At 38.6% G+C, this 24,124-nt stretch overlaps 1 protein-coding gene across 6 annotated transcripts in view; it reads left to right on the top strand.

The window, feature by feature from the left end:
* Window positions 1-24,124, top strand: part of ULK4 (unc-51 like kinase 4) — a 593,349-nt gene that overhangs the window by 267,890 nt on the left and 301,335 nt on the right. For all 6 annotated transcript variants that reach the window (XM_049099948.1, XM_049099952.1, XM_049099949.1 and 3 more), the window contains one exon: window positions 1,829-1,921. In XM_049099948.1, the coding sequence (XP_048955905.1) occupies window positions 1,829-1,921 (93 nt within the window). The remainder of the gene's footprint in view (window positions 1-1,828; window positions 1,922-24,124) is intronic.

Genomic DNA, 24,124 nt, shown 5'->3' with positions numbered 1-24,124 from the left:
ATGAATGATGGGTATTTTGACTTTTATCTTTGTCATAAGTAGGCAAAACTCTTAATTGCTAAAATTTAAAAATGTTTTATGAGAAACCTTTGTAAAATATGGTGCTTCCTGCCTTCTTAAACAGAGCACTCTACCCAATTTAACATTTTCTTGACTCACTACCCCCATTTTGAGCATTATGGTGTGTAATGGGCCCTGTGGTCCCATTGAGGTATGAACAGCTGCTGCTGCTCTGTTAAATGCTCCCCAGGCTTCTCTCTGTTTGGAGTTCTTGGGTTTGCTTCTTTTTTTTTTTCTTATGCCTTCAAGTCCCACTCTTTCTGTCATAGTCCCTCTCCTCCCTTTACTTGGCTCCTTTTTAATGGCTGTGGGATTAGAGGCTGCATAATTAAGCTTGTTATAGAATGATTTCCAAAATGGGAGTAAGTAGGCTCTGAGTAAGAGCCTGGGGCCCTATTCTCAAGATGAAAAGCATCCGCTTCATGTCATGGATTTTTAAATATACATTTTGGGTTTGGGGGGATATTTTACTCCCTTTTTAGTTGGTGATTGTTCTAGAGTTGAGTCATAAACTCAAATTCGTTTATCTGCTTGTGTGTCCATTTCTCTGTTTGTTCATTCCTTTGCCTGACAGTTGTTTCCTGAGCACCTCCATGGTGCTGTGTACTGGATAGCTGAACCTGAACAGGTTACAACATAGTCTGCCTCACAGATCACATGGGGGGTGCAGTCTGAACTGTGTTGTGGAAAGTTTTAATAATAAAGAACTTTTATTTATTTATTTTTATTCTTTCTGGGAATTTTCTTTTTTAAAAAAAGGATTTTATTTATTTATTAGAGAGAGAGAGAGCGAGAGAGTGAGCACGAGCACACAAGCAGGGGGAGAGGCAGAGGGCGAGGAAGAAGCAGGTTCCCTGTGGAACAGGGAGCCGGGTGCCGGCTGACCTGAGCCAAAGGCAGATGCTTAACCAATTGAGCCCCCAGGGGCCCCAGTGATTTTCGTTTCAGATTTTTAAGTTTTAATTAGAATAATACTGTGCAGAGAAGAGTTCATGGAGCAGGCCTGAGACTGCTCTCCTTAGAAAGGACTGCTTCCTGGGCTATCAGCTGGCCCTTGGCAGGCTGGCATCTTAGAACTTGGTGCCCAGAGTGTTTCCAGACTCCGTTTAACTGCTAAAGGGAGGTCAGGCTACCTGGGCTGTTGTGTAGACAGCAGGGTTGATGCTGAATGCCTGCTTTCTTCCTGGGAGGGGTTTTGATTCCTGTTAGAGGTTGCTGGTGTGTCCAGCCCCAGTAAAAACCATGATCACTTGAGTCTCTCATAGGCAGAAACACCCCATGCATGCACTGCATTTTCATTGCTGGAGAAGATTGTGCTCTGTCTGACCTTGCTCGGGTGGAAGAGAGCCTAAGGAAGCCTGTCCACCCCTCCTCCTTCATGATTCATCTGTATCTGGTGGGGTAGCTCTCCTGAGTCTCCACCATGAGCACCTCTCTGAACTTGAGGGTGCTCTTGGGGACCCTGCCACAAATGCCTAATTTTAATTGGTCTCTTACTATGCGTGCAGCCCAATACCCATCTTTTCCTGGATTGTCTTATTGAATCTTCCCCAAAACAGACCTCTGTGAGGCAGGTCAGTGTCCTCACTGCCATTGTCGGGTGAAGCTCTTTGAAGTTTCAGGACATGAAGCATCCTGTGTGGGTCCTGTACCTTATACATTTATTTCAGTGTCTTTATGTTTGACCATATGGCATATTTCTTCTGTTGTTTGGAGGAAAGGTTCAGTGACAAACCTGTTATTTTTTAAAATCACTTTATCCTTGCAGGTATGAGCACATCCTCACGGAGCCTGACCCAGTACCAGCATATGCTCTGAAGCTGCTAGTTGCCATGACTGAACACAACCCAACTTTTACCAGGTAGTGTAACTCCAGGTTTCTTTTTCTTGTCTTTCATCTATAAAATGAGTTTCATATATTCTAAAAATGTTAAAGATGATGAGATCCTGGGAGACCAAGGTTTGAGTTACCGAAGCAGTTCATTTGTCAAGGTTGGTGACTTGTGCGATCTCATGTTGATGCAATTTTGGGTCTCTATTTGTATCTCTTACTGGACTTTTTGTACTGTGAGACTCATGATTGCTTCAGAATGGTAAAGTCTTTAAAGAGGAAAAAAAAAACCCTCACACACGTACTTTAAGAAATGTCAATTAGTGCTTCCTATTGTACTGAGCAGTTTATTAAATCTGTGTAATGTCTATAGACTTATTTTCTACCATTTTGTTAAGTTGACATAGTTTCATTTAGCAGAGGAGAGCTTTGGCCTCTATTGAAGTTACTATGTGTGATGATCCCAAATATCTTAGAACTAGTTCCTAGGATGCTGGCAATTGCTTTCAGGCAGGTGCAGGATAGTTTGTCAGAGAGAGAGCCCCAGGTCTACAGATGGGGCAAAGAGGAGGCCCTAGGAGAAAGCTAGTTTTAGTTGTTAGGTGATGTCTGAGAACCTTTGGGTTCAGATACCATCTGCAGGTGTAATGCACTTCTGTGGTTGGTCTTTAGGAAAGAACTAAGTCACACAGCCCCAAACCCCTTGTTTTTTCATCTGCTCTGCCACAGAAGGTCTTGCATAATGATGAGCCACCAGCAGTATTACTAGGGAGCAGGAAAGTCTGTTTGTAGATACTCTCTGAATTTAGCTGGGCCAGGGCACAGAGGTATGCCATGACTGAGGTACAGGGGTGCCAAGGTGCTCTTGGGCTTTGGGGCATCTGTAGTGCTGAGGCTGCTGTAGATTCCAGGCCTATTGCCTTCTGCTGTGAGTGGCCTCACTTATTTCTAGAGAGTGACATATAAATGCTACCCTGTACTCTCTGTGCCATGTTGCAAAAGAAATTGGGGACCATTTACCCTTCCTAGTTCTAAATCCTGTGTCTCTCTAGCCTTTTAAAAGTTTGACCAATGAGCTTTCTGCACTCATCACTCAATGGCACTGTTCTCTCTTCCTACAGAAGATATTTCATTCTAAAGAATGTATCTGTATTAGAAGTCAAATATAAAGTCATACAATTACTTCTTTCCTGGAATTTTGATACCAGATGCCAATACTGTATACTGATGATATCCTCTCATTAGATTGGGTAGATTGCATTTACTTTTTTAATGTTGACTCTTGATCAGTCATGTTCATGTTTTCTAGGCTCTTTCTTCTTCTTGCCAACTCTATGAAATTCATCTGAATTGCCTCATACTGAGGGGAAGAACCTAGTGAAATTGATGACCTATATATACAGTCTTTTTATTTTAAAAATGAATACACTTGGGAGACACTTTATTCTTTTTTAATGTTAACACGCAGAATTCAATAAACTAATTTTTTTATAAATATTTTATTTATTAGAGAAAGAGGGAAAACATGAGCACGGGGAGGGGCAGGAGGAGAAGCAGGTTCCCCGTTAAGCAGGATCCCTGGATCATGACCTGAACTGAAGGCAGACGCTTAACTGACTGAGCCACCCAGGCGCTCTTCAATGAACTAATTTTTAAAAATGTTTTTCCTTGCTTTAGTGTGACAAGTCACATCTGAATATATTGTATGTGTATTACAATCCAGCAGTAAAATCAAGTGGTCCTCCAGGCTTCCTCATTTCCCTCCCACACTGCCATACACAGGTCTCTGTCCCAGGGGTAATACTTGCTGTTGCTTTGGTGTGTGTCTCTTCTGAATCTTTTCTGGCTGTTTAAATTCAATATGCATATACAGAAATAAATGGCTTTGCTTTCTGGCTGTTGATTTTTTAAAAAATCGTATAGTATCACTATATTTTTCTGAAATTTGTCTTTTTATTTGTCAAAATTATTAGGAGATTTTTTTATATAAGTATTTATTCATACCTTTGGCAATATCTTTGCCAAAATGAGATTTCATTTTGCATTTACTATCTACTGATAACGTTGAACCTTTTAATATTTATTTACTATATTTAATTTTAAAAGGTGCACAACCTTCAATCTTCAGTTCTTCTTCAAAGTATCTCTTGTAGAGAAAAACTCCATATATATATATATGCAAAGATTTCTACTTAGGCGAATAGTTTTTAAAATGAGAAAAATAATTTTTGAATTATATAATACAGTGTAACAGTTTGAATGGGCAAGATAAATTTGAGTGCAAAGATATCCAAATAATTTTGTTAATTAAAACTACTTTTGACTCTCCAGCACCCATTTAAAAAGCACCTCTGCTGTATGTAAGGTCTCTTTCTGGATTCATTCTTCTGTTCTCTTTGTTTTCTTTTCCTATGAAAGAGGCAAACAGTCTTGACAGAGGCTCCAGGGATCAAGAACAAAGCATTAAAAGCCTACTGCTGTCTCCCCAACCTCTCCCCACCCCATACTTTAAATGGGAAAGTCCTAGGCCCAGAGGCTGTAGCAACCTATGAGTAGCTTGCAAAGTCTACTCACACGCCTTGGAGGAGGGATGAAGACGGAAAAGTTATATGTAATTAGACCTCAGAGTTTGTATTTATTTCTCTAGCTGGAGTTTAAAAAACAGTGTAACATTTTGGAATTGGCAATAGATTTCCTTGGAGGAAAAAATATAGATAGATAGATAAAACAGATACAGATATATCAAAAGATAGATACTGAGAAGTCTTATTCCTCCCTCTATCCATTCTATTTTTCCTTCACTTCCCCATGATCACAAATGGCTAACTACCTTTGTTTATGTAGTGCCCTACTATAAGCTAATGTGAATATGTACTTTTTCCAGTTCTCCCTTTTATGCCCAAGTAGCATATTATGTATGTTTTCCTGACCCTTGTTTTTCTCACTTAACCCCAACATTTGCTTCTGTAGCAATATATAGAGAGCTTATGTTTTACAGTTACAGAATCTTCCATTGTATGGATATACTATAATTTATCTAATTAGTGTCCAGTGGATAGACTTGAGTTCTAATCTTGTGATATTGCAAACAATGAATAATCTTCTGTATCATCTTGTATGTATGCTTGTACATCTTATGGGATGAATTCCTAAAAATGGATTTAGGTTTCAAAGGATAAATGCAGAGGATCCCTGGGTGGCGCAGCGGTTTGGCGCCTGCCTTTGGCCCAGGGCACGATCCTGGAGACCCAGGATCAAATCCTACGTCGGGCTCCCGGTGCATGGAGCCTGCTTCTCCCTCTGCCTGTGTCTCTGCCTCTCTCTCTCTCTCTCTCTGTGTGTGTGTGACTATCATAAATAAAGCAAAACAAAACAAAACAAAAAAAAACAAAGGATGAATGCATTTGAAAACTTTTTTTTAGATATGGCCAAATTTTCCAACATAGGGATTTTACCATCTTGCGTCTCCAAGAGACATGTTTGAGGATGCCTGTTTTCCTGCAGCTTTCCCATCAGAATTTGTCATTAAACTTTGGAATTTTTCCAGCATGATGAAATAGATTATTTCAGAGTAATTTTAATTCACATTTCTCTTATCATGAGTGAGGTTAACTAACTCATTTTATTGTTGGGGCATTTGTATTTTTTTCTGCTCACGCTCTTTGCCAACAGTTCCTTGGTCTTGGCAGTGCCACTCCTCAAACTGAATCACTTCCTACTTGGCTTTCCATTGAGCAAATAAACCATAGTCTGCTAATCCATTTTACTTTAAACAACTTTCCTATTTTTTTGCTGTCTTGAATGGTTTGGCAATAAGTTTTCCTTTGAATGTTCCTTGGTGAATCTGTACACGTCTTTTTTGGGCACCGATGCTGGAGTAGAAGTACTAGCTCATAGAGCTTGTGCTTGCCCAGATTGAGTAGATATTGCTGAGGAATTTTCCAGATTCATTGTACCAATTTGCATTCCTACTGGCATTGTTTGGTTGTCATATAAGCTTTAAAAATTTTTTTTTAAAGTCAGGTTTATTGAGGAATAATTTACATAGGCTACAACTTATTCATTTTAGGTATACAGTTTTCTGAGTTTTGAGAAGTGTGTATAATTGTGCAACCACCACCTCTATCAAGATAGAGAATTTTCATCACACCAAAATGTTCTCTCATGCCCCTTTGAATGTTAGCTTATACAGATTCTGTTTGCTTATATAGATTCTGTTTGCTTGGAGAAGGATATGACCAGATTGATTTTATATTTCATTTTAACTTTTAAAATTTATTTTTTAAGAGGTGCCTGGGTAGCTCAGTTGGCTAAGTGTGACTCTTGGTTTCAGCTCAGGTCATGATCTCAGGGTTATGAGAGTGAGAAGATTGTCTCTATTCTTCCCCTTCCCCTACATGCATGTGTGCTGACTTGCATGCTCTCCTCTCAAATAAATCTTAAAAAAAAAGAAAAAAATATTTTTTAGGAGTTAATGAATAACATATTACAGATTTCAGTATTTGAAAGAGTATACAGAGAAAGGCATATTTTCACTCAAGGTGAAAGCCACTCTTACCTGTGTGTGTGTGTGTGGTTTTTCATAGAGTTGGTAGTATGCTGAATGCACCATTCTGCACTTCTTTTTAAAAATACATACAACAGCTTATTGGGATATAATTCACATACCATCTGTACTTCTTTTTAACAGATACATAAGAATTGCATTTTATAAATACTCCATATTTATTTAACAAGTTCCATTTTGGTGAACATTTATGTTTTTCTAAACTTCTGATATCATAAAACAAAGCTATGATTAATGACATAGGCCATTCATTGCATGTGTGAATATATATGTGTAGAATAAGTAATGAAAAGTAGAATTACTTAATCAAAGGGTACATAAACCAGTGATTTCCAAATTTATCTGTACATTAGTGTCATCAGGGGAATCCTTTAAAAAAATCTAAAGACTGGCCACATCCCAGGCAAACTTAATAAAAATCTCCAGGGCTAGACACAGGCATAGTAATGTTAACCCTCTCCAAGTAATTACAGTATGCAGACAAGCTTGGGAACTACTAGTCTAACATTTGTATTTTGAAAAATGTTGTTCAATGCCCCCAATCTAGGTTGTGCCAGCTTATTCTCCACCAGCAGTGTATGAGAATATCTATTTGTGCCAAACCTTTACCACATTAATGTGTATCTGTGTTTGAAATTTGCCATTGTGTAGGTGAATATTGCCTCTTTGTTACTAATTTCTAGTTTTATTGCTTTGTGATTAGATAATATTTTTGTTTTTGCTAATTTTTATTTGATTCTATGGTCTAACATGTCAGTTTTTGTGAATGTATTATATTTAGTTGCTTACTGTAACTAAAACAAAGTTAGCTCTAGCCCTAAGAAGAGTGTTACCTATACTTTACTTTGACCTGTGTCTTAGAATGGTAACTCATTAACCTAGGAGGTTGTCCCGTCACCTGGTAGCAGTGACTTTTAGGCAAAATGCTGATCTTAAGTGTATATCAAGAGTAGAATGCCTTAATTTTCATATACAGATTTCTAGTAATATAAAATAAATCATTTATTATAAATCTAACTTCTTAGCTTCATCTGCATCATGTTCTTTGAAATATAGTCAGTGTAGCTTGCATATATAATTGACCCTTAACAATGTAGGAGTTAGAGGCATGGTCAAAACTCTGCATAACTTTTGACTCCCCTAAAACTTAAGTACTAGAAGCCTAGTATTGACTGGAGGTCTTATTGATAACATAAATTTTCGATCAACACATATTTTGTATGTTATATGTATTATATACATACATAAAGTAAGCTAGAGAAAAGAAAATGTTAAGAAGGTTGTAAGGAGAAGAGATGACATTTATAGTATTGTACTATATTTATTTTTTTAAAAATCCTTGTATAAGTAGACCCAAGCAGTTCAAACCAGTGTTGTTCTAGGGTCATCTGCATTAAGAGTTTAGAGTACCAAATAATAACCACTGGAACATTAAATCATTCTATGCCAAGTGCAACATTGTTTCATTGTTTTTTCTTATTTTGTAGGATTCTTAGTGGTAAAGAAGTCTTCAAAAACTTAGAGTACAATTGAGAATTTATTGTTCCTTCAAATAAGGGACAAGAGCATGATCAAATCTGCATTGTATCTGACCAGGATTTTTTTTTTTTTTTTTTTTTTTTTTAAAGCACCACTGCCCTGGTAAATCTAGTTTCTTGGGTTTATAACAGAAAGGTAAATTGTTTCCCATGTTGTTCCAATTTTACTATCAGAAGGGATGTGTTAATTCCTCTGAGCTCTGCCCTTTTCTCTCTCAATTTTACAGTAGGTTGCACCAAACCGTTGCTCTTAGGGAGAACAGTAGTAACCAGAAGCTTGTTTTCATTAAGAGCTAATTAGCTTTCAGCAAATCTTCCTTAACAAACAAATTGAATTTTAACTTCTTGAGCTCTTTTGGAACAAAATTTACCTCTTATCTCGAATTGCAAAAGGTGGTTTCTATTGTGTATCTAAGAATTACCATTTTAGTTTGCTCAAAAAATGTTAGAGCTGTTTGTTTTATGACAAGATTCACAGAAATGCCTTTAGAAGAATAAAATTTTAGTGATCTCTTAAATGAAATTCATGGTGAATCCATGCTATAGCTTTCAGTGAAAAATACTCCTGCCTTTATAGTCACCATGCTTCAGCTGACTTCCCTCATTGGTTTTTGGTTCACTTATTCATCCATCCATCCATCCATCCAATCAGCAACTACTGAATGATACAGAAATAAGGGACCCTAAGGTTATAGGAGACCCTAAGGGAATTTAACTCAAATAGTTGTATGATTTTGGCCAAGTTTCTTAACCTGTTTGTACCTAAGTTCCCTCATCTGGAAAATAGGGTTAATATTAGCATCCAGTCCACAGAAAATGCTATGCAAGTATTCCCCTTCTTCCTCCTCCCCCTTCCCCTTTCTCCTTTTCATATGATTAATGGAAGAACTAGTAAAAGAAGTACTCCTAGAGAAGGTATCCTCCTTGAGAGTAGAAAGAAATGTTTCATGACGCTGATCAAAACCAGAGCTCCAATGCCCTACGAAGAATTGGGGGAAAAAATTTTAATAACAGAAACAAATTGCATGCCTTTTGATTTATATTCCTCTTTTTTTGTTTTTTAGATTTCATTTATATGAAGAGAGAGAGAGTGCACTAGTAGGGCAGAGGGGAGGGACAGAGGAGAGGAAGAAGCAGGCTCCCCGCTGAGCAGGGAGCTCAATTCAGGATTCAGGGCCTGGGGCTCAATCCCAGGACTCCAGGATCATGACCTGAGCAGAAGGCAGACATTTAACTGACTGAGCCACCAAGATGCCCCTAATTTATATTAATAAATTAAATAAATATATTTTTTTGCCATATCTGATATATTTTAACTTAAATTTTATAGTTTGATAAAACTAAAAACCCCAATTATGAGAAATATCAGAGAGGTTTGAGAGGTTTCCCTGTAGTTAAAATAAGCCAGTTAGGTGTTTTGGCTCTTCTCAGTTAGCTGAATTTACCCAGCTAAATATTTCCTCTGATGAAATCTGTGAGTAAGATAACTATGTAATCAGTAACACTTTATTGTTAAAATGAGAATGAGTTGATTTCTCCAGAAATAATTGGCTGCTTCTCAAGTTGCCTATGGATATCAAAAAGCATCATCATGAGAAGCAAGTCAATCTGAGTCTTGGCAGCTCCCATTTCCATTCTAGGGTCACTCCTCTGTGGCTTTCCCATTTATTCTTTACTAGCACTCGCAGCATAAAACCCAGGGGTTTTGCAATAGGCACCGAGCCTTTGAGTGTCTATTTTTACCTTATCTTTCCTCCTTCGTGGACATAGCCCATTCCCCAGTGCTCCTAGCCACTTGTTGAAATTGGGTACATCTCTGCACTTCTTACAGAAGTATAGTCATTTCAGGGGATAGAGCAAATATAAAAGATTGAAAATACTGGGCAATTTTGAGTTTCCTCCTTTCATCAGCTCCTTAAACCAAAAACTTTATTTTCCTTTCTCTCCACCTCAATTTGGGATTAGAGTGCTGCACACTTGCGTAACACGCATATTGTTGGTCCTTAAATATTAGTTGAGAAGAATTTGGAAATTAAATGAAAATTACCCTAATGATCAACCTTGCTGGGATATTTTGTGTACTTCCACTGAGATGGTCCCTTTAACAGTTATAAGCATTGTTTTGCTCTTAGCACAGCATTTTACTTTTTTCAGGAAAATTCTTTTTCTTGAACCTCCAGTGGTTGGTAACTGTCTTTGAAAACTGTTAATAGAATAGCGCCTCACAATCAATCGAAGGCCATTTCTAGGTCAGAGTGGATGGTTTCAGTTTACTTTTTTGGTGTGACATTACATTTAAGGAAAGCACTTAGAGTTTATTGTATACCTTTGCAAATAGTGCTTTCCTGATTGTGTATGGCAGAGGCCTACTCAATCTGAGAGGGAATTCAGTAAAGCTTTTGGTATTTTGCAAGATGTCCTTAGGTCTGTTGGAGAAAACTGGAGAAACAGGAGAAAACTGCCCTGGGAAAGATAGCTTGTTATACTCACAGATCCAAAGAGGAGGTGTGTACTGCACCAAAGGCAGCCCTGTGAAGAAGCAATAGGATTAGTCAAGAGGCAGGGGAAGTGACAGCAAAGTGTAGACAAGAGCCCTTATTGTAGTTTACGAATGAAGGAGGCAGGGAGCAAGTGTAGGCTTGACTAGTTTGAGTAATTTCACTGGATTGTGGGAGTGTAGGGGCTATCTCTGGTCACTTGGTACCTGGCCCCAGGGTGAATAGGGGCCAGCTCTGGTTCAGTACCTGGCCTTGGGGAACATCAGCTTGACCGGGAGTGGCCAAGGAGGCCATTGGGGTTATGGCTCTGGATTGGTTGATCTGCATAAGAAAGGAGAGCTTCAAGAAGAGTTGTTTGCTGTCTCTTGAGAATTAGTCAGCCCTGGGAAGGGCATTCCTTCCAGAATTGGCAAGACCTCAAGATGTGAAAAAAACAAAAATACAGAATAAAAAGGACATGATTAATACCCTGGGCTCAGGTCTTCGTTTTATACATGAGGAAACGAGGCCCCAGAGGGAATTTGTGTACTCCAAAGTTCAAGTCAATTTGAAGAAGATCAGATTTTGGATCAGACTTCCTGGTCCATTGTTCTTTGTACTATGCAGCAGAGCCACTTTTAAAAACAAACCCAAGTGAATATCACAGTGGACTTTGGAGTCTTATTTTTTTTTAAGTTTCATTGCATCACATTTATTGTAAGAGTGGTCCAGTACCTTAACACAGTCATCTTTATTGTCGTGTGGATCTATTAACAGCCCCAATGCATAATTCTCTGTTGTTTCCCTTCGCAATCATCACTAGGTGCTGGCACCATCTTTCTTTGATTTTTATCAATGTGGCAGCTCCTGGCACCATTCTGGTTAATAATATGATCCTGGTTCCTGGTTCAGTGGAACCTCTTCCTTCTCTTATCCTCCTAGGTTTGGGACACTCCTGTGCTGATGACTTTAAGCACATCAACGGAGTTGAAATCACTCTTTATTATGTTAATCATGCTATAATTCATCGCTGTATCTCCTATGTCGCAAATGTAGGTGTTTACATAAGCACTCATGGAGTAAGTATTAAATTAATTTTCTCATTCCACCCCTGCATTCTGATACTGATAGAGTTACAGAAGGGTATGAGCCTAAAACCTTAGGAACTGATTCAGGGCATTCTCTTTTCCTTAATGACGTGTGAGGAAAATCAACAGCAATTGAAATCTGTTTCGACATTGTGTTTTCAGAAAGGAAAAACTCTTAACAGGTTTTTTGCCTGCTACTGGTAGATGTATATATTTCTGCTTATTTTCTTCTATTATCTTGTTACTATCACAGAGCTTTTCCCTAAGTTCATGGTGAGCTGATAAACATTTCATTGCCTATCCTTACCATATGGTCTTCAGCTGGGTCCATTGAGATAGTTTGGCTCTCTCATCAGAAATAATCTTTGGGGGGGAGGGGGCAAGATGGCGGAGGAGTAGGGTCCCAGAGTCACCTGTCCTCATCAAATTACCTAGATAACTTTCAAATCATCCTGAAAACCAACGAATTCAGCCTGAGATTTAAGAGAGAACAGCTGCAATGCAACAGTGAGAAGAGTTTGCGCTGCTATCAAGTACAACTTGTTTTTGGCCACTCTTCACTGAGCAAAATGACTAGAAGGAAAAACTCACCTCAAAAGAAAGAATCAGAAACAGACCTCTCTCCCACAGAGTTACAAAATTTGGAGTACAATTCAATGTCAGAAAGCCAAATCAGAAGCACAATTATAAAGCTACTGGTGGCTCTAGAAAAAAGCATAAAGGATTCAAGAGACTTCATGACTCTAGAATTTAGATCTAATCAGGCAGAAATTAAAAAATCAATTAAATGAGATGCAATCCAAACTAGAGGTCCTAACAATGAGGGTTAATGAGGTAGAAAAAAGAGCAGGTGACACAGAAGACAAGTTGATGGCAAGGAAGGAAACTGAGGAAAAAAGAGAAAAACAAAAGATCATGAGGAGAGGTTAAGGGAAATAAATGACAGCCTCAGAAGGAAAAATCTACATTTAATTGGGGTTCCTGAGGGCGCCGAAAGGGACAGAGGTCCAGAATATGTATTTGAACAAATCATAGCTGAGAACTTCCCTAACATGGGAAGGGAAACAGGCATTCAGATCCAGGAGATAGAGAGGTTCCCCGCTAAAATCAATAAAAACTGTTCAACACTTCGACATTTAATAGTGAAACTTGCAAATTCCAAAGATAAAGAGAAGATCCTTAAAGCAGTAAGAAACAAGAAATCTCTAACTTTTATGGGGAGAAATAATAGATTAACAGCAGACCTCTCCACAGAGACCTGGCAGGCTAGAAAGGGTTGGGAGGATATATTTAGGGTCCTAAATGAGAAGAACATGAAGCCAATAATACATTATCCAGCAAGGCTCTCATTCAGAATAGAAGGAGAGATAAAGAGCTTCCAAGGTAGGCAAAAACGGAAAGAATATGTGACCACCAAGCCAGCTCTGCAAGAAATACTAAGGGGGATTCTGTAATAGAAAGACGAAGTCCAAGGGAACAATCCACAAAAACAGGGACTGAATAGGTGTCATGATGACACTAAATTCATATCTTTCAATAGTAACTCTGAACGTGAATGGGCTTAATGACCTCATCAAAAGGCGCAGGGTTTCAGACTAGATAAAAAAGCAAGACCCATCTATTTGCTGTCTAAAGAGACTCATTTTAGACATAAGGACATCTACAACCTGAAAATAAAAGGTCAGAGAACCATTTACCATTCAAATGGTCCTCAAAAGAAAGCAGGAGTAGCGATCCTTATATCAGATAAACTAAAGTTTATCCCGAAGACTGTAGTGAGAGATGAAGAGGGACACTATATCATACTTAAAGGATCTATCCAACAAGAAGACCTAACAATCCTCAATATTTATGCCCCGAATGTGGGAGCTGTCAAGTTTACCAATCAATTAATAACCAAAGTTAAGACATACTTAGATAATAATACACTTCTACTTGGTGACTTGAATGCAGCACTTTCTACAATTGACAGGTATTCTAAGCACAACATCTCCAAAGAAACAAGAGCTTTAAGTGATACCCTGGACCAGATGGATTTCACAGATATTTACAGTACTTTACATCCAAATGCAACTGAATACACATTATTCTCAAGTGCACATGGAACTTTCTCCATAATAGACCACATACTGGGTCACAAATCAGGTCTTAACCGATACCAAAAGATTGGGATCCTCGGCTGCATATTTTCAGACCATAATGCTTTGAAATAAGAACTAAATTACAAGAAGAAATTTGGAAGGATTTCAAGCACGTGGAGGTTAAGGACCATCCTGCTAAAAGATGAAAGGGTCAACCAGGAAATTAAGGAAGAATTAAAAAGATTCATGGAAACTAATGAGAATGTAGATATAACCATTAAAAATCTTTGGGATACAGCAAAGGCAGTCCGGAGGGGGAAATACATCACAATACAAGCATCCATCCAAAAACTGGAAAGAACTCAAATACAAAAGTTAACCTTGCACCTCAAGGAGCTGGAGAAGAAACAGCAAATAGATCCTACACCCAGCAGAAGAAGAGAGTTAATAAAGATTCGAGCAGAACTCAATGAAATCGAGACCAGAAGAACTGTGGAACAGATAACAAAACCAGGAGTTTGTTCTTTGAAAGAATTAATAAGATAGATAAACCATTAGCCAGCCTTATTAAAAAGAAGAGAGAAAAGACTCAATAAAATCATGAAAGAGAAAGGAGAGATCACCACCAACACCAAGGAAATACAAACAATTTTAAAAACATACTATGAGCAGCTATACGCCAATAAATTAGGCAACCTAGAAGAAATGGACGCATTTCTGGAAAACCACAAACTACCAAAACTGGAACAGGAAGAAATAGAAAACCTGAACAGGCCAATAACCAGGGAGGAAATTGAAACAGTCATCAAAAACCTCTCAAGACACAAAATCCCAGGGCCAGCTGGCTTCCCAGGGGAATTCTATCAAACGATTAAGAAGAAACCATACCTATTCTACTAAAGCTGTTCCAAAAGATAGAAAGAGATGGAGTACTTCCAAACTCGTTCTATGAGGCCAGCATCACCTTAATTCCAAAACCAGACAAAGACCCCACCAAAAAGGAGAATTATAGACCAATATCCCTGATGAACATGGATGCAAAAATTCTCAACAAGATACTAGCCAATAGGATCCAACAACACATTAAGAAGATTATTCATCATGACCAAGTGGGATTTATCCCTGGGATGCAGGGTTGCTTCAACACTCGTAAAGCAATCAATGTGATTGATCATATCAGCAAAAGCAAAAACAAGAACCATATGATCCTCTCAATAGATGCAGAGAAAGCATTTGACAAAATACAGCATCCATTCCTGATCAAAACTCTTCAGAGTGTAGGGATAGAGGGAACATTCCTCAGCATCTTAAAAACCATCTATGGAAAGCTCACAGCAAATATCATTCTCCGTGGGGAAACACTGGGAGCCTTTCCCCTAAGATCAGGAACAAGACAGGGATGTCCACTCTCACCACTGCTATTCAACATAGTACTGGAAGTCCTAGCCTCAGCAATCAGGCAACAAAAAGAAATAAAAGGTATTCAAATTGGCAAAGAGGAAGTCAAACTCTCCCTCTTCGCAGATGACATGATACTGTACATAGAAAACCCAAAAGACTCCACCCCAAGATTGCTGGAACTCATACAGCAATTTGGCAGTGTGGCAGGATACAAAATCACTGCCCAAAAGTCAGTGGCATTTCTATACACTAAAAATGTGACTGAAGAAAGAGAAATTAAGGAGTCAATCCCATTGACAATTGCACCCAAAAGCATAAGATACCTAGGAATAAACCTCACCAAAGAGATAAAGGATCTATACCCGAAAAACTACATAATACTTCTGAAAGAAATTGAGGAAGACACAAAGAGATGGAAAAATATTCCATGCTCATGGATTGGCAGAATTAATATTGTGAAAATGTCAATGTTACCCAGGGCAATGTACACGTTTAATGCAATCCCTATCAAAATACCATCGACTTTCTTCAGAGAGTTAGAACAAATTATTTTAAGATTTGTATGGAATCAGAAAAGACCCTGAATAGCCAGGGGAATATTAAAAAAGAAAACCATATCTGGGGGCATCACAATGCCAGGTTTCAGGTTGTACTACAAAGCTGTGGTCATCAAGACAGTGTGGTACTGGCACAAAAACAGACACATAGATCAAATGGAACAGAATAGAGAATCCAGAAGTGGACCGACCCTCAACTTTATGGTCAACTAATACTCGACAAAGGAGGAAAGACTCTCCACTGGAGAAAAGACAGTCTCTTCAATAAATGGTGCTGGGAAAATTGGACAGCATGCAGAAGAATGAAACTGGACCATTCTCTTACACCATACACAAAGATAAACTCAAAATGGATGAAAGATCTAAATGTGAGACAAGATTCCATCAAAATCCTAGAGGAGAACTCCAGCAACATCCTTTTTGAACTTGGCCACAGCAACTTCTTGCAAGATACATCCATGAAGGCAAGAGAAACAAAAGCAAAAATGAACTATTGGGACTTCATCAAGATAAGAAGCTTTTACAAAGCAAAAGAAAAAGTCAATAAAACTGAAAGAAAACCTACAGAATGGGAGAAGATATTTGCAAATGATGTATCAGATAAAAGACTAATATCCAAAATCTATAAAGAACTTATTAAAGTCAACAGCAAAGAAACAAACAATCCAATCATGAAATGAGCAAAGGCATAAACAGAAATTTCAGAGAGGAAGACATAGACATGGCCAAGAAGCCAATGAGAAAATGCTCCGCATCACTTGCCATCAGGGAAATACAAATCAAAACCACAATGAGATACCACCTCACAACAGTGCGAATGGGGAAAATTAACAAGACAGGAAACCACAAATGTTGGAGAGGATGTGGAGAAAAGGGAACCCTCTTGAACTGTTGGTGGGGATGTGAACTGGTGCAGCCACTCTGGAAAACTTCGTGGAGTTTCCTCAAAGAGTTAAAAATAGACCTGCCCTATGACCCAGCAATTGCACTGCTGGGGATTTACTCCAAAGATACAGATGCAGTGAAACGCCAGGACACCAGCACCCCGATGTTTAAACAGCAATGTCCACAATAGCCAAACTGTGGAAGGAGCCTCGGTGTCCATCGAAAGATTAATGGCTAAAGAAGATGTGGTCTATGTATACAATGGAATATTCCTCAGCCATTAGAAACGACAAATACCCACCATTTGCTTCGACGTGGATGGAACTGGAGGGTATTATGCTGGGTGAAGTAAGTCAATCGGAGAAGGACAAACATTATATGGTCTCATTCATTTGGGGAATATAAAAAATAGTGAAAGGGAATCAAGGGGAAAGGAGAAAAAGTGAGTGGGAAATAGGGAGACAGAACATGAGAGACTCTTAACTCTCGGAAACGAACAAGGGGTGGTGGAAAGGGAGGTGGATGGGGGGTGGGGGTGACTGTGACGGGCACTGAGGGGGGCACTTGATGGGATGAGCACTGAGTGTTATGCTATATGTTGGCAAATTGAACTCCAATAAAAAAAAAAAAGAAATAATCTTTGGGGCTCCTGGGTGGCTCAATTGGCTAAGTGTCTGCCAGGGTCCTAGGATTGAGCCCTGCATCTGGCTGCCTGCTCAGTGGGGAGTCTGCTTCTCCTTCTCCTTCTGCTCCCCCCCCCCCATCAAATAAATAAAATCTTACAAAACAAAACAAAAAACCCAAATTAATCTTCGAACTTTCTCATTGCCTATATGCTTGGTCATTTCAGTTTTTCTCTTTTGACTCCTGTGGGCTCAATGATAGTTTATGGTGTAACAGGCAGTGGCTGGCTAAAAGTCCGACATGGTAATGTCTCTAGCCACATGGTGCCCAGGTTTGAGCCACTCACTGCATGTCATGTCAGAAGCCAGCATTTAGTTGTTTAGTCAGAGTGGCCCTTGGTATTTTGGGGGCTACAATCAACAATAATTCACAGTTCCTTCCTTCTGTGTCTAAATAGATGTTCAGGGATATCACCACCTTTAACAAAATGATACCTAACATTTTCCCCTGAAGTATTTCCTTACTTGCCCACAGGAAAATTCATTTGCTTCTTTTTGGTTCTCCACAGAAGCTCTTGAAGTTTTGCAGTTTATTTCTGTCATAGGATTATGGACCTTCAGAAGAGAGTCAGTTTTGATAGTTTTCTACCTGCAAGAAAAATTAATATTCTTCATTCATTCCTTGCATCACCCCACAAATAGTTGTGTTCACTGAGATAGAACAGACATTTCCCTGGTTTTCATGAAGATTATGATTTCATGGGGATCATAGACAATAAACAAGGAAATTGATTGAAAAAAAACTTAATTTTAGTTAGTGGTGCAAAGAACAGAAAGCAGCATTTGAGAATGGGGAGTGTGAGGTTGAGGCCAGCTATTTTTGAGCCGGTGCTCAGGGCTTCCCTGGGAAAATAGTAGAGTTGACTGGCTGCCTGAATGCTTGCGTCAGAAATAAAGCAGCAAGCCTCTGATTTTCAGGGACTCCCAGAGGAAGGGAATACTCACAATGTTTGATGCTCCTGTGAGTGTCTGTAAGATGAGGATGGAGAAGTAAACATTATTGTGGCAGTAGGAGTAACTTCCTTAGGGGTTATTTTCACTGGCATGTGGGGCAAAAGCTTGGTATAGTTCATTGAGGAGGGAATTATGAGATGGTGCCTCAGTAATTCTGGAGAAAGTTTGGCTCTAAAGGAGAGCTGAAAATGGGGAGCTGGGAGGAGATAGGGCATTTCTTGTTTCTTTTTAGAATGAGCAATAGTTTAGAGACATTTCTATGTTGATGAGAATGATCTAGTACAGAGGTTGATTAACTACAGTTTATGGGCCGAATCCAGCCCACCTGCTTTTGTAAAGATAATATTATCAGAACACAACCACATGGATTTGCTTATTGTCTGTAGTTGCTTTTGCATTACAGTGGCACAGCTGAGTAGTTTTGAAAGAGATCATATGGCTTGCAAAGCCAAAAGTATTTACTTTCTGATCCTTTATTAGAAAAGTTGCCCAACTTAATCTTGGAGGAAGGCTAAAACCAATGAAGCAAGAGGGTAAGAAGTGGCTTGCTAGACTGACATCCTGTCTCCCAGGAGGTGTCCCCTGGTAGACTGACATCCTGTCCCCTGCAGTGTTCCCTAATGGAGAAGTGTTGGAACCCCTGCATGCGTGGAAAGATCATTGAGCTGGGATGTTAGGAAGTGGTGTTGTGCCTTTGGGAAGCTTGTAAGTGAGACTTTTGAAGTGAAAGTTGCCATTAGGGCCCTAAAACTGTAGAAACTGGATGCGTGAGGATGGGATAAGAAAAGTGTTTGGAAGCAATGAAGTCAATGAATTGTGAGGTCAAGGTATTGCATTTCTATTTAGATAATTGGAAACTAGATCATAGATTCCCATTTGTAGAATATTTATGAAAACAATACTAACACTGTATGAAAGACTTGTTTATGCATTTCTGTTTGGGACTGTTATCATTTGTTATTATCCATTGTTTCCTATTATAAGACACATAGTAAAAATGGTATTTTGGTCACTGAAAAGTGGTGGTGATTGTGGTGATCATTATTTTTATGAGGTCCTCTTTTTATACTTGCCTTTAAAAATAAGTAATAATTATTTTCCCTGTGGAAAAAAGTATTACATTTTTCATAATAAACCATTAAAGTATGTTCAGGATTACTGTTATTATTATTATTATTATTACTGTGTACCTAATTACTTCCTAATTACTGTTATTTTTAACCCTTTCAGATAAAACAGAGGGACTCACCTTTTTGGGGGTCTCCGTCTAGAACCCTTCTTAGAGAGGTAGGGCTTAGCCTGGGCATTCTAGGTTTTAGGGGTAGTGGTTTTTATGAGTTGAGGATTGTATAGGTTTTCGGAGCATTCCTACACATTCTCTTTGAACTCCTGCTTAAAGTGAGTGTCATCCAAGTTCCTTGCTACATATATACCTAGAATGTGGGTTAAATCTCAGGTGTGCCATGCCCTTGGTCATATCTTATCACCCACTCATTATTTGCACAGACTTAACACCTTTAGGGCCATACTTTGGGGCTGTGATTCTTCAGGTGTTTACTAGTGAAACTTGGTGGAGCCCTGGACAAGTGGGCAGTGCACTACAGCCCACACATCCCTAATCATCTTCTCATTTCCTCGCTGTCAACGGCCCTAGGCTTGCTGGACCTCCAGACAGAGCCAGCGACTGTTCTGCAAACTCTGGCCATTGTCAAGGCAACATGGAAGCATTGCAAAGATCATAGTGCTCAAGTACCATGGTTACTTGACTGCAGGAGGTCTAACCTGGGTTGTCAGGATGTGATGTAAATTCCAGTGCTAGATCATACACCTGAGCAGTTAAGTGTTGGGCTTAAGTTAAGTGTTCAGTGGCAGGCTCTTCAATTGTGTAGGAATTACTGAGAAATGACTTGAGTTGTATAGAGGAACCTTTCTGTGGGGTTTGTGCAGACATTGTTGTGTTTGTTAGTGAACAGTGAACTTTCCCAGCTAATTTAGTGAAGAGGTGAAAGCTCAAGATGGTCTGTGTGCCAGTAGAAGTGATGGTGCAGGGTGGGAGTGGCAGTGCCCATGAGTAGATGGCTGTTATGGTGGCATTGGGAAAAGCCAACCTTCACAAGCTCTCAAGGCCATTAGCCATCTAAGCATTGTTACCTTCAGTGCAATACTTGGTTTTCATGTACACTTTGGTGTGGCATCAAAGCAATCGACTTTATTTTCTCCCATTATCAACAGGTTTCCTTTTCTCCAGCCACCATCGGCATCGTTATCTTCAGGATTTAAAAGGAATAGTCTTTAAATTACTTGTCTTTTCAATATCAGGCTAACATCTTTATTTTATAGGCTCATTAAGGAATGTGTAGAGATGACAGTTGAACCAATCTATATATAAAGATATATAGATATAAAGATAAATATATATATTTATCTTTACTTGGTGGGAGTTTCCAGCTTTCCTTATTGGCTTCTTTGATTTTTGACTCATCAGTTAATGCCTTTTGGTTATTTTGTACTTGTAAAACAAATTTATTTTGCTTCCAATGGTGTTAAAATGTGCAGCATTGAGAACAGTGGCAAAGAGGGATGATACCGTTGTCTTTCTATAAAGCATTTCTATGGTGCCCTTACATTTTGTGTTTATATGGTTATTGGGTCTCTTTTTGATTCATACAGTTAATTTATAAGCCTTTATTTCTTTGGTTTTTACAGCTAGAAAATGGTATGATCATTGTACCTTCTAAAGTCTGAAAGAATAGATCCTTTGGTACCATTTGGCCGATTTTAGCATCAGAGTTCTTTTTTAATATTTGTACTCTCTTTTGGTGATTTACCAAGAAAATTTACCATTTCAGAAATAGTACAGTACTTTTGCTACAGACTCATTTTTGTTGTTGTTTATCTACTTTTGATAAAGCCATGCATTGTCTGTGAGCATATTGTGTAGACCTGTCACTGTCAACTCCATAGAACAAAGTGAAGCCCAATGGAATGGAATGTAACATGAAGCATAAAATACAGACTCCCAATTTATTTCTCATGTCTCAACACCATATCCTCCTCCTTATCAAGTCTTCTGATTTTGTGTGATAACAGTTATTGGTCAGAATATATTACAGTGTCTGCTGTCTGCTGTACAGACGGGGCCTCTGTGATATAATTAAAGAGCATGAGAGCTGCCAGACTAAACAGTGGTCTGAGTTTCAAATGTTCTGTGACTTTCCTGGCACAGTTTTATTACCATCTTGAACATGTGTTATCACTTAGGATTCCTTGCCATAGAGTATAACATTGGAAAAAAACCCCAGGCAGTGAAGGAGACTAACCATGGGTCTTCATTGAGGTAAATGCCTCTGAGACACTTCATACCCTCAAAATGTACTATTTTGTGTGTGTGTGTGTGTCTTCTGTCTACTTGCAGTTATAAATTCAACTGTTACAAAGTAAACAAAACCGTCAGCTTTTAGAGACAGACTTCATTAGTTATTTTGAAATTCTAAAGTAGGATAGTCCAAAGGGAAAATGGACAAAGGGTATGAAAAGGGCCTTCCTAACAATAAATATGAAAGAGAGTAACCCTAAATTAGTAATCAAGAAAATTCCATTAAGATAATAAAAATGTCAAATTGGCAGTTTTTTTTTTTTAACAGCACCTTGTTGAGAAGCTAGTGAAACTTAGTTTTATAAATTAGCACATCTTTTGCGACATGCAAGGTGTCAATATGTGTTAAACTTTAAATGTCCTTTGATTCAACTTCTAGGAATATTTCTTAAGAGAATAGTAAAAGATATGCACAAATATTTGTATATGAGAATGTCCATTAATACATTATTTAAGACAGCAATAAAAGCTGGGGCCCTGGGGTGGCTCGCTCAGTTAAGCATCTGACTCCAGGTTTCAGCTCAGGTCATGGTCTCAGGGTCCTGGGATCGAGCCCTATGTTGAACCCCATGTCAAGCCCCATGTCAGGCTCCACACTGGGAATGGAACCTGCTTCAGATTCTCTTTCCTTCTCCCTCTGCCCCACCCCCTCACTCCCTCTCACACTTTCTCTTTCTCTCTCTCTAATAAAAAACAGCAATCACAATGAAAGTAAAGATAGGTAGTATCTGTCTTCAAAGAGAGCTTAATATGTTCCAGACAGTGTTGTATGCTTCATGCGCACAATCTTACTTACTCTTCAACCTCACAAAATGAAGTAGGCGGTGGTATTACATACAAAGAAAATAAGCTTGTGCTCACCCAGGAGCACAGAGCTAGGACAATTGAGTGAGGATTAGAACTCCTTTGAAGTGATCCCTTAACTACTATGTTTTTTTTTCCTAGTGAGTAATAGTAAAAAGTGGAAAACAAGGATCCCTCAATAGAGGGTTAGCTACCTTATAGGTTAGAAAACTATGAAGGTACAAGAACTCATATTTTAAATGAGTATTTAATGGCATGGGAAAATATTTTTATTTTTATTTTTTTAAATATTTTATTTATTTGTTCATGAGAGAGACAGAGAGAGGCAGAGACACAGGCAGAGGGAGAAGCAGGCTCAATGCAGGGAGCCTGACGTGGAACTAGATCCGGGGTCTCTGGGATCACGCCCTGGGCTGAAGGTGGCGCTAAACCGCTGAGCCACCTGGGCTGCCCAGGAAAATATTTTTAATAAGCCCCAGTATATATGGTATGAGTTGACTGTTTTCTCCCACCCTCTATTCTGATGTAATATAGTTTAAATTAGGCAGATTCCAGTTCTAATTCCAGAATCATTACTGGCTTGTGAGTGGTTGTGAGAAAATTGCTTTACTAGCCTGTGCTTCAGTGTCTTCTTCTATAAGTGTCATTAGACATTAAATGAGATGTGGCTGTGCAAGGGTTAGAGTAACATGCACAAGAAATGGTAGCTGTTATTTTCCAGATGAGGTGGATCCTATGCCTTATATAAATAGAAGACAAGTAAATAATACTTCAGAATTTCCTGATTTTTTTTTAAAGATTTTATTTATTAGAGACAGAACGAGCAAGGTTAGAGACAGGGGGAGAGGGAGAAGCAGACTCCTCTCCCTCCCAACATCGGGCTCAATCCCAGGACCTTGGGAACATGGCCTGAGCCGAGGGCAGATACTTAACCAGCTGAGCCACCCAGCTGATTTTGATTAACAAAATCAATTATTAATGATTTTGTTACAGCCCTGGGATTGTGATATTTTCTTTGTACAGTTTTTCTACTTTTCCCAAAGGCAATATGCTATATTTCATGCTTCTGTATTTCCATATTTTATATAAATAGGTATTACAAAATAAGATTTTTTCTCTCCATCTAATTTGATTTGTCAGAGGTTATAAAGTAATACCATACTCTGTTATATTGCAGTTTTATAATAAACTTTGGTATCTGGTAGAGTATATCTGCCTGCCTTGTTCTTTTTTCATTTGTTTATTTATATTCAATTTATTTAAACTATAAGAAAAAAATCAAAACAGTTCACACATTTCTTCCATACCCACTCAGACCTAGCTTCTAGTAACTATAAGTCTTTCCTTTGTATATGTGAGCTGGATTTTGTTTGGGTTGTTTATTTGTTTTGTTTAGATTCTACATATAAGGGAGATCATATAGTAATTGTCTTTATCTGACTTACTGCACTTACCATAATGCCCTCAGGGTCCATCCGTATTGTCAGAAATGGCAAGGTTTTTAGTTTTTTTTTTTAAATGGCTGCATAATATATCACTCTGTGTGTGTGTATGTGTATGTGTATGTGTACATACACCACATCTTCTTTCTCCATCCACTCATCGATGGATGCTTGGGCTTCTTTCTGTATCTTGGCTATAATAAAGAATACTGCAGTGAACATGAGGGTGCCTATGCCTTTTCAAATTAATGTTTTTGTTTTCTTTGGATAAATACCTATAAGTGGAATTGTTGGATCGTATGATAGTCCTGTTTTTAATTTTCAAGGAACCTCCATATTGTTTTCCACAATGGCTGCATTAATTTATATTCTGATCAACA

This window comes from Canis lupus, chromosome 23, assembly GCF_003254725.2.
Source record: "Canis lupus dingo isolate Sandy chromosome 23, ASM325472v2, whole genome shotgun sequence".
Classification (NCBI taxonomy): domain Eukaryota; kingdom Metazoa; phylum Chordata; class Mammalia; order Carnivora; family Canidae; genus Canis; species Canis lupus.
This window is presented reverse-complemented; position numbering and strand designations above follow the sequence as displayed.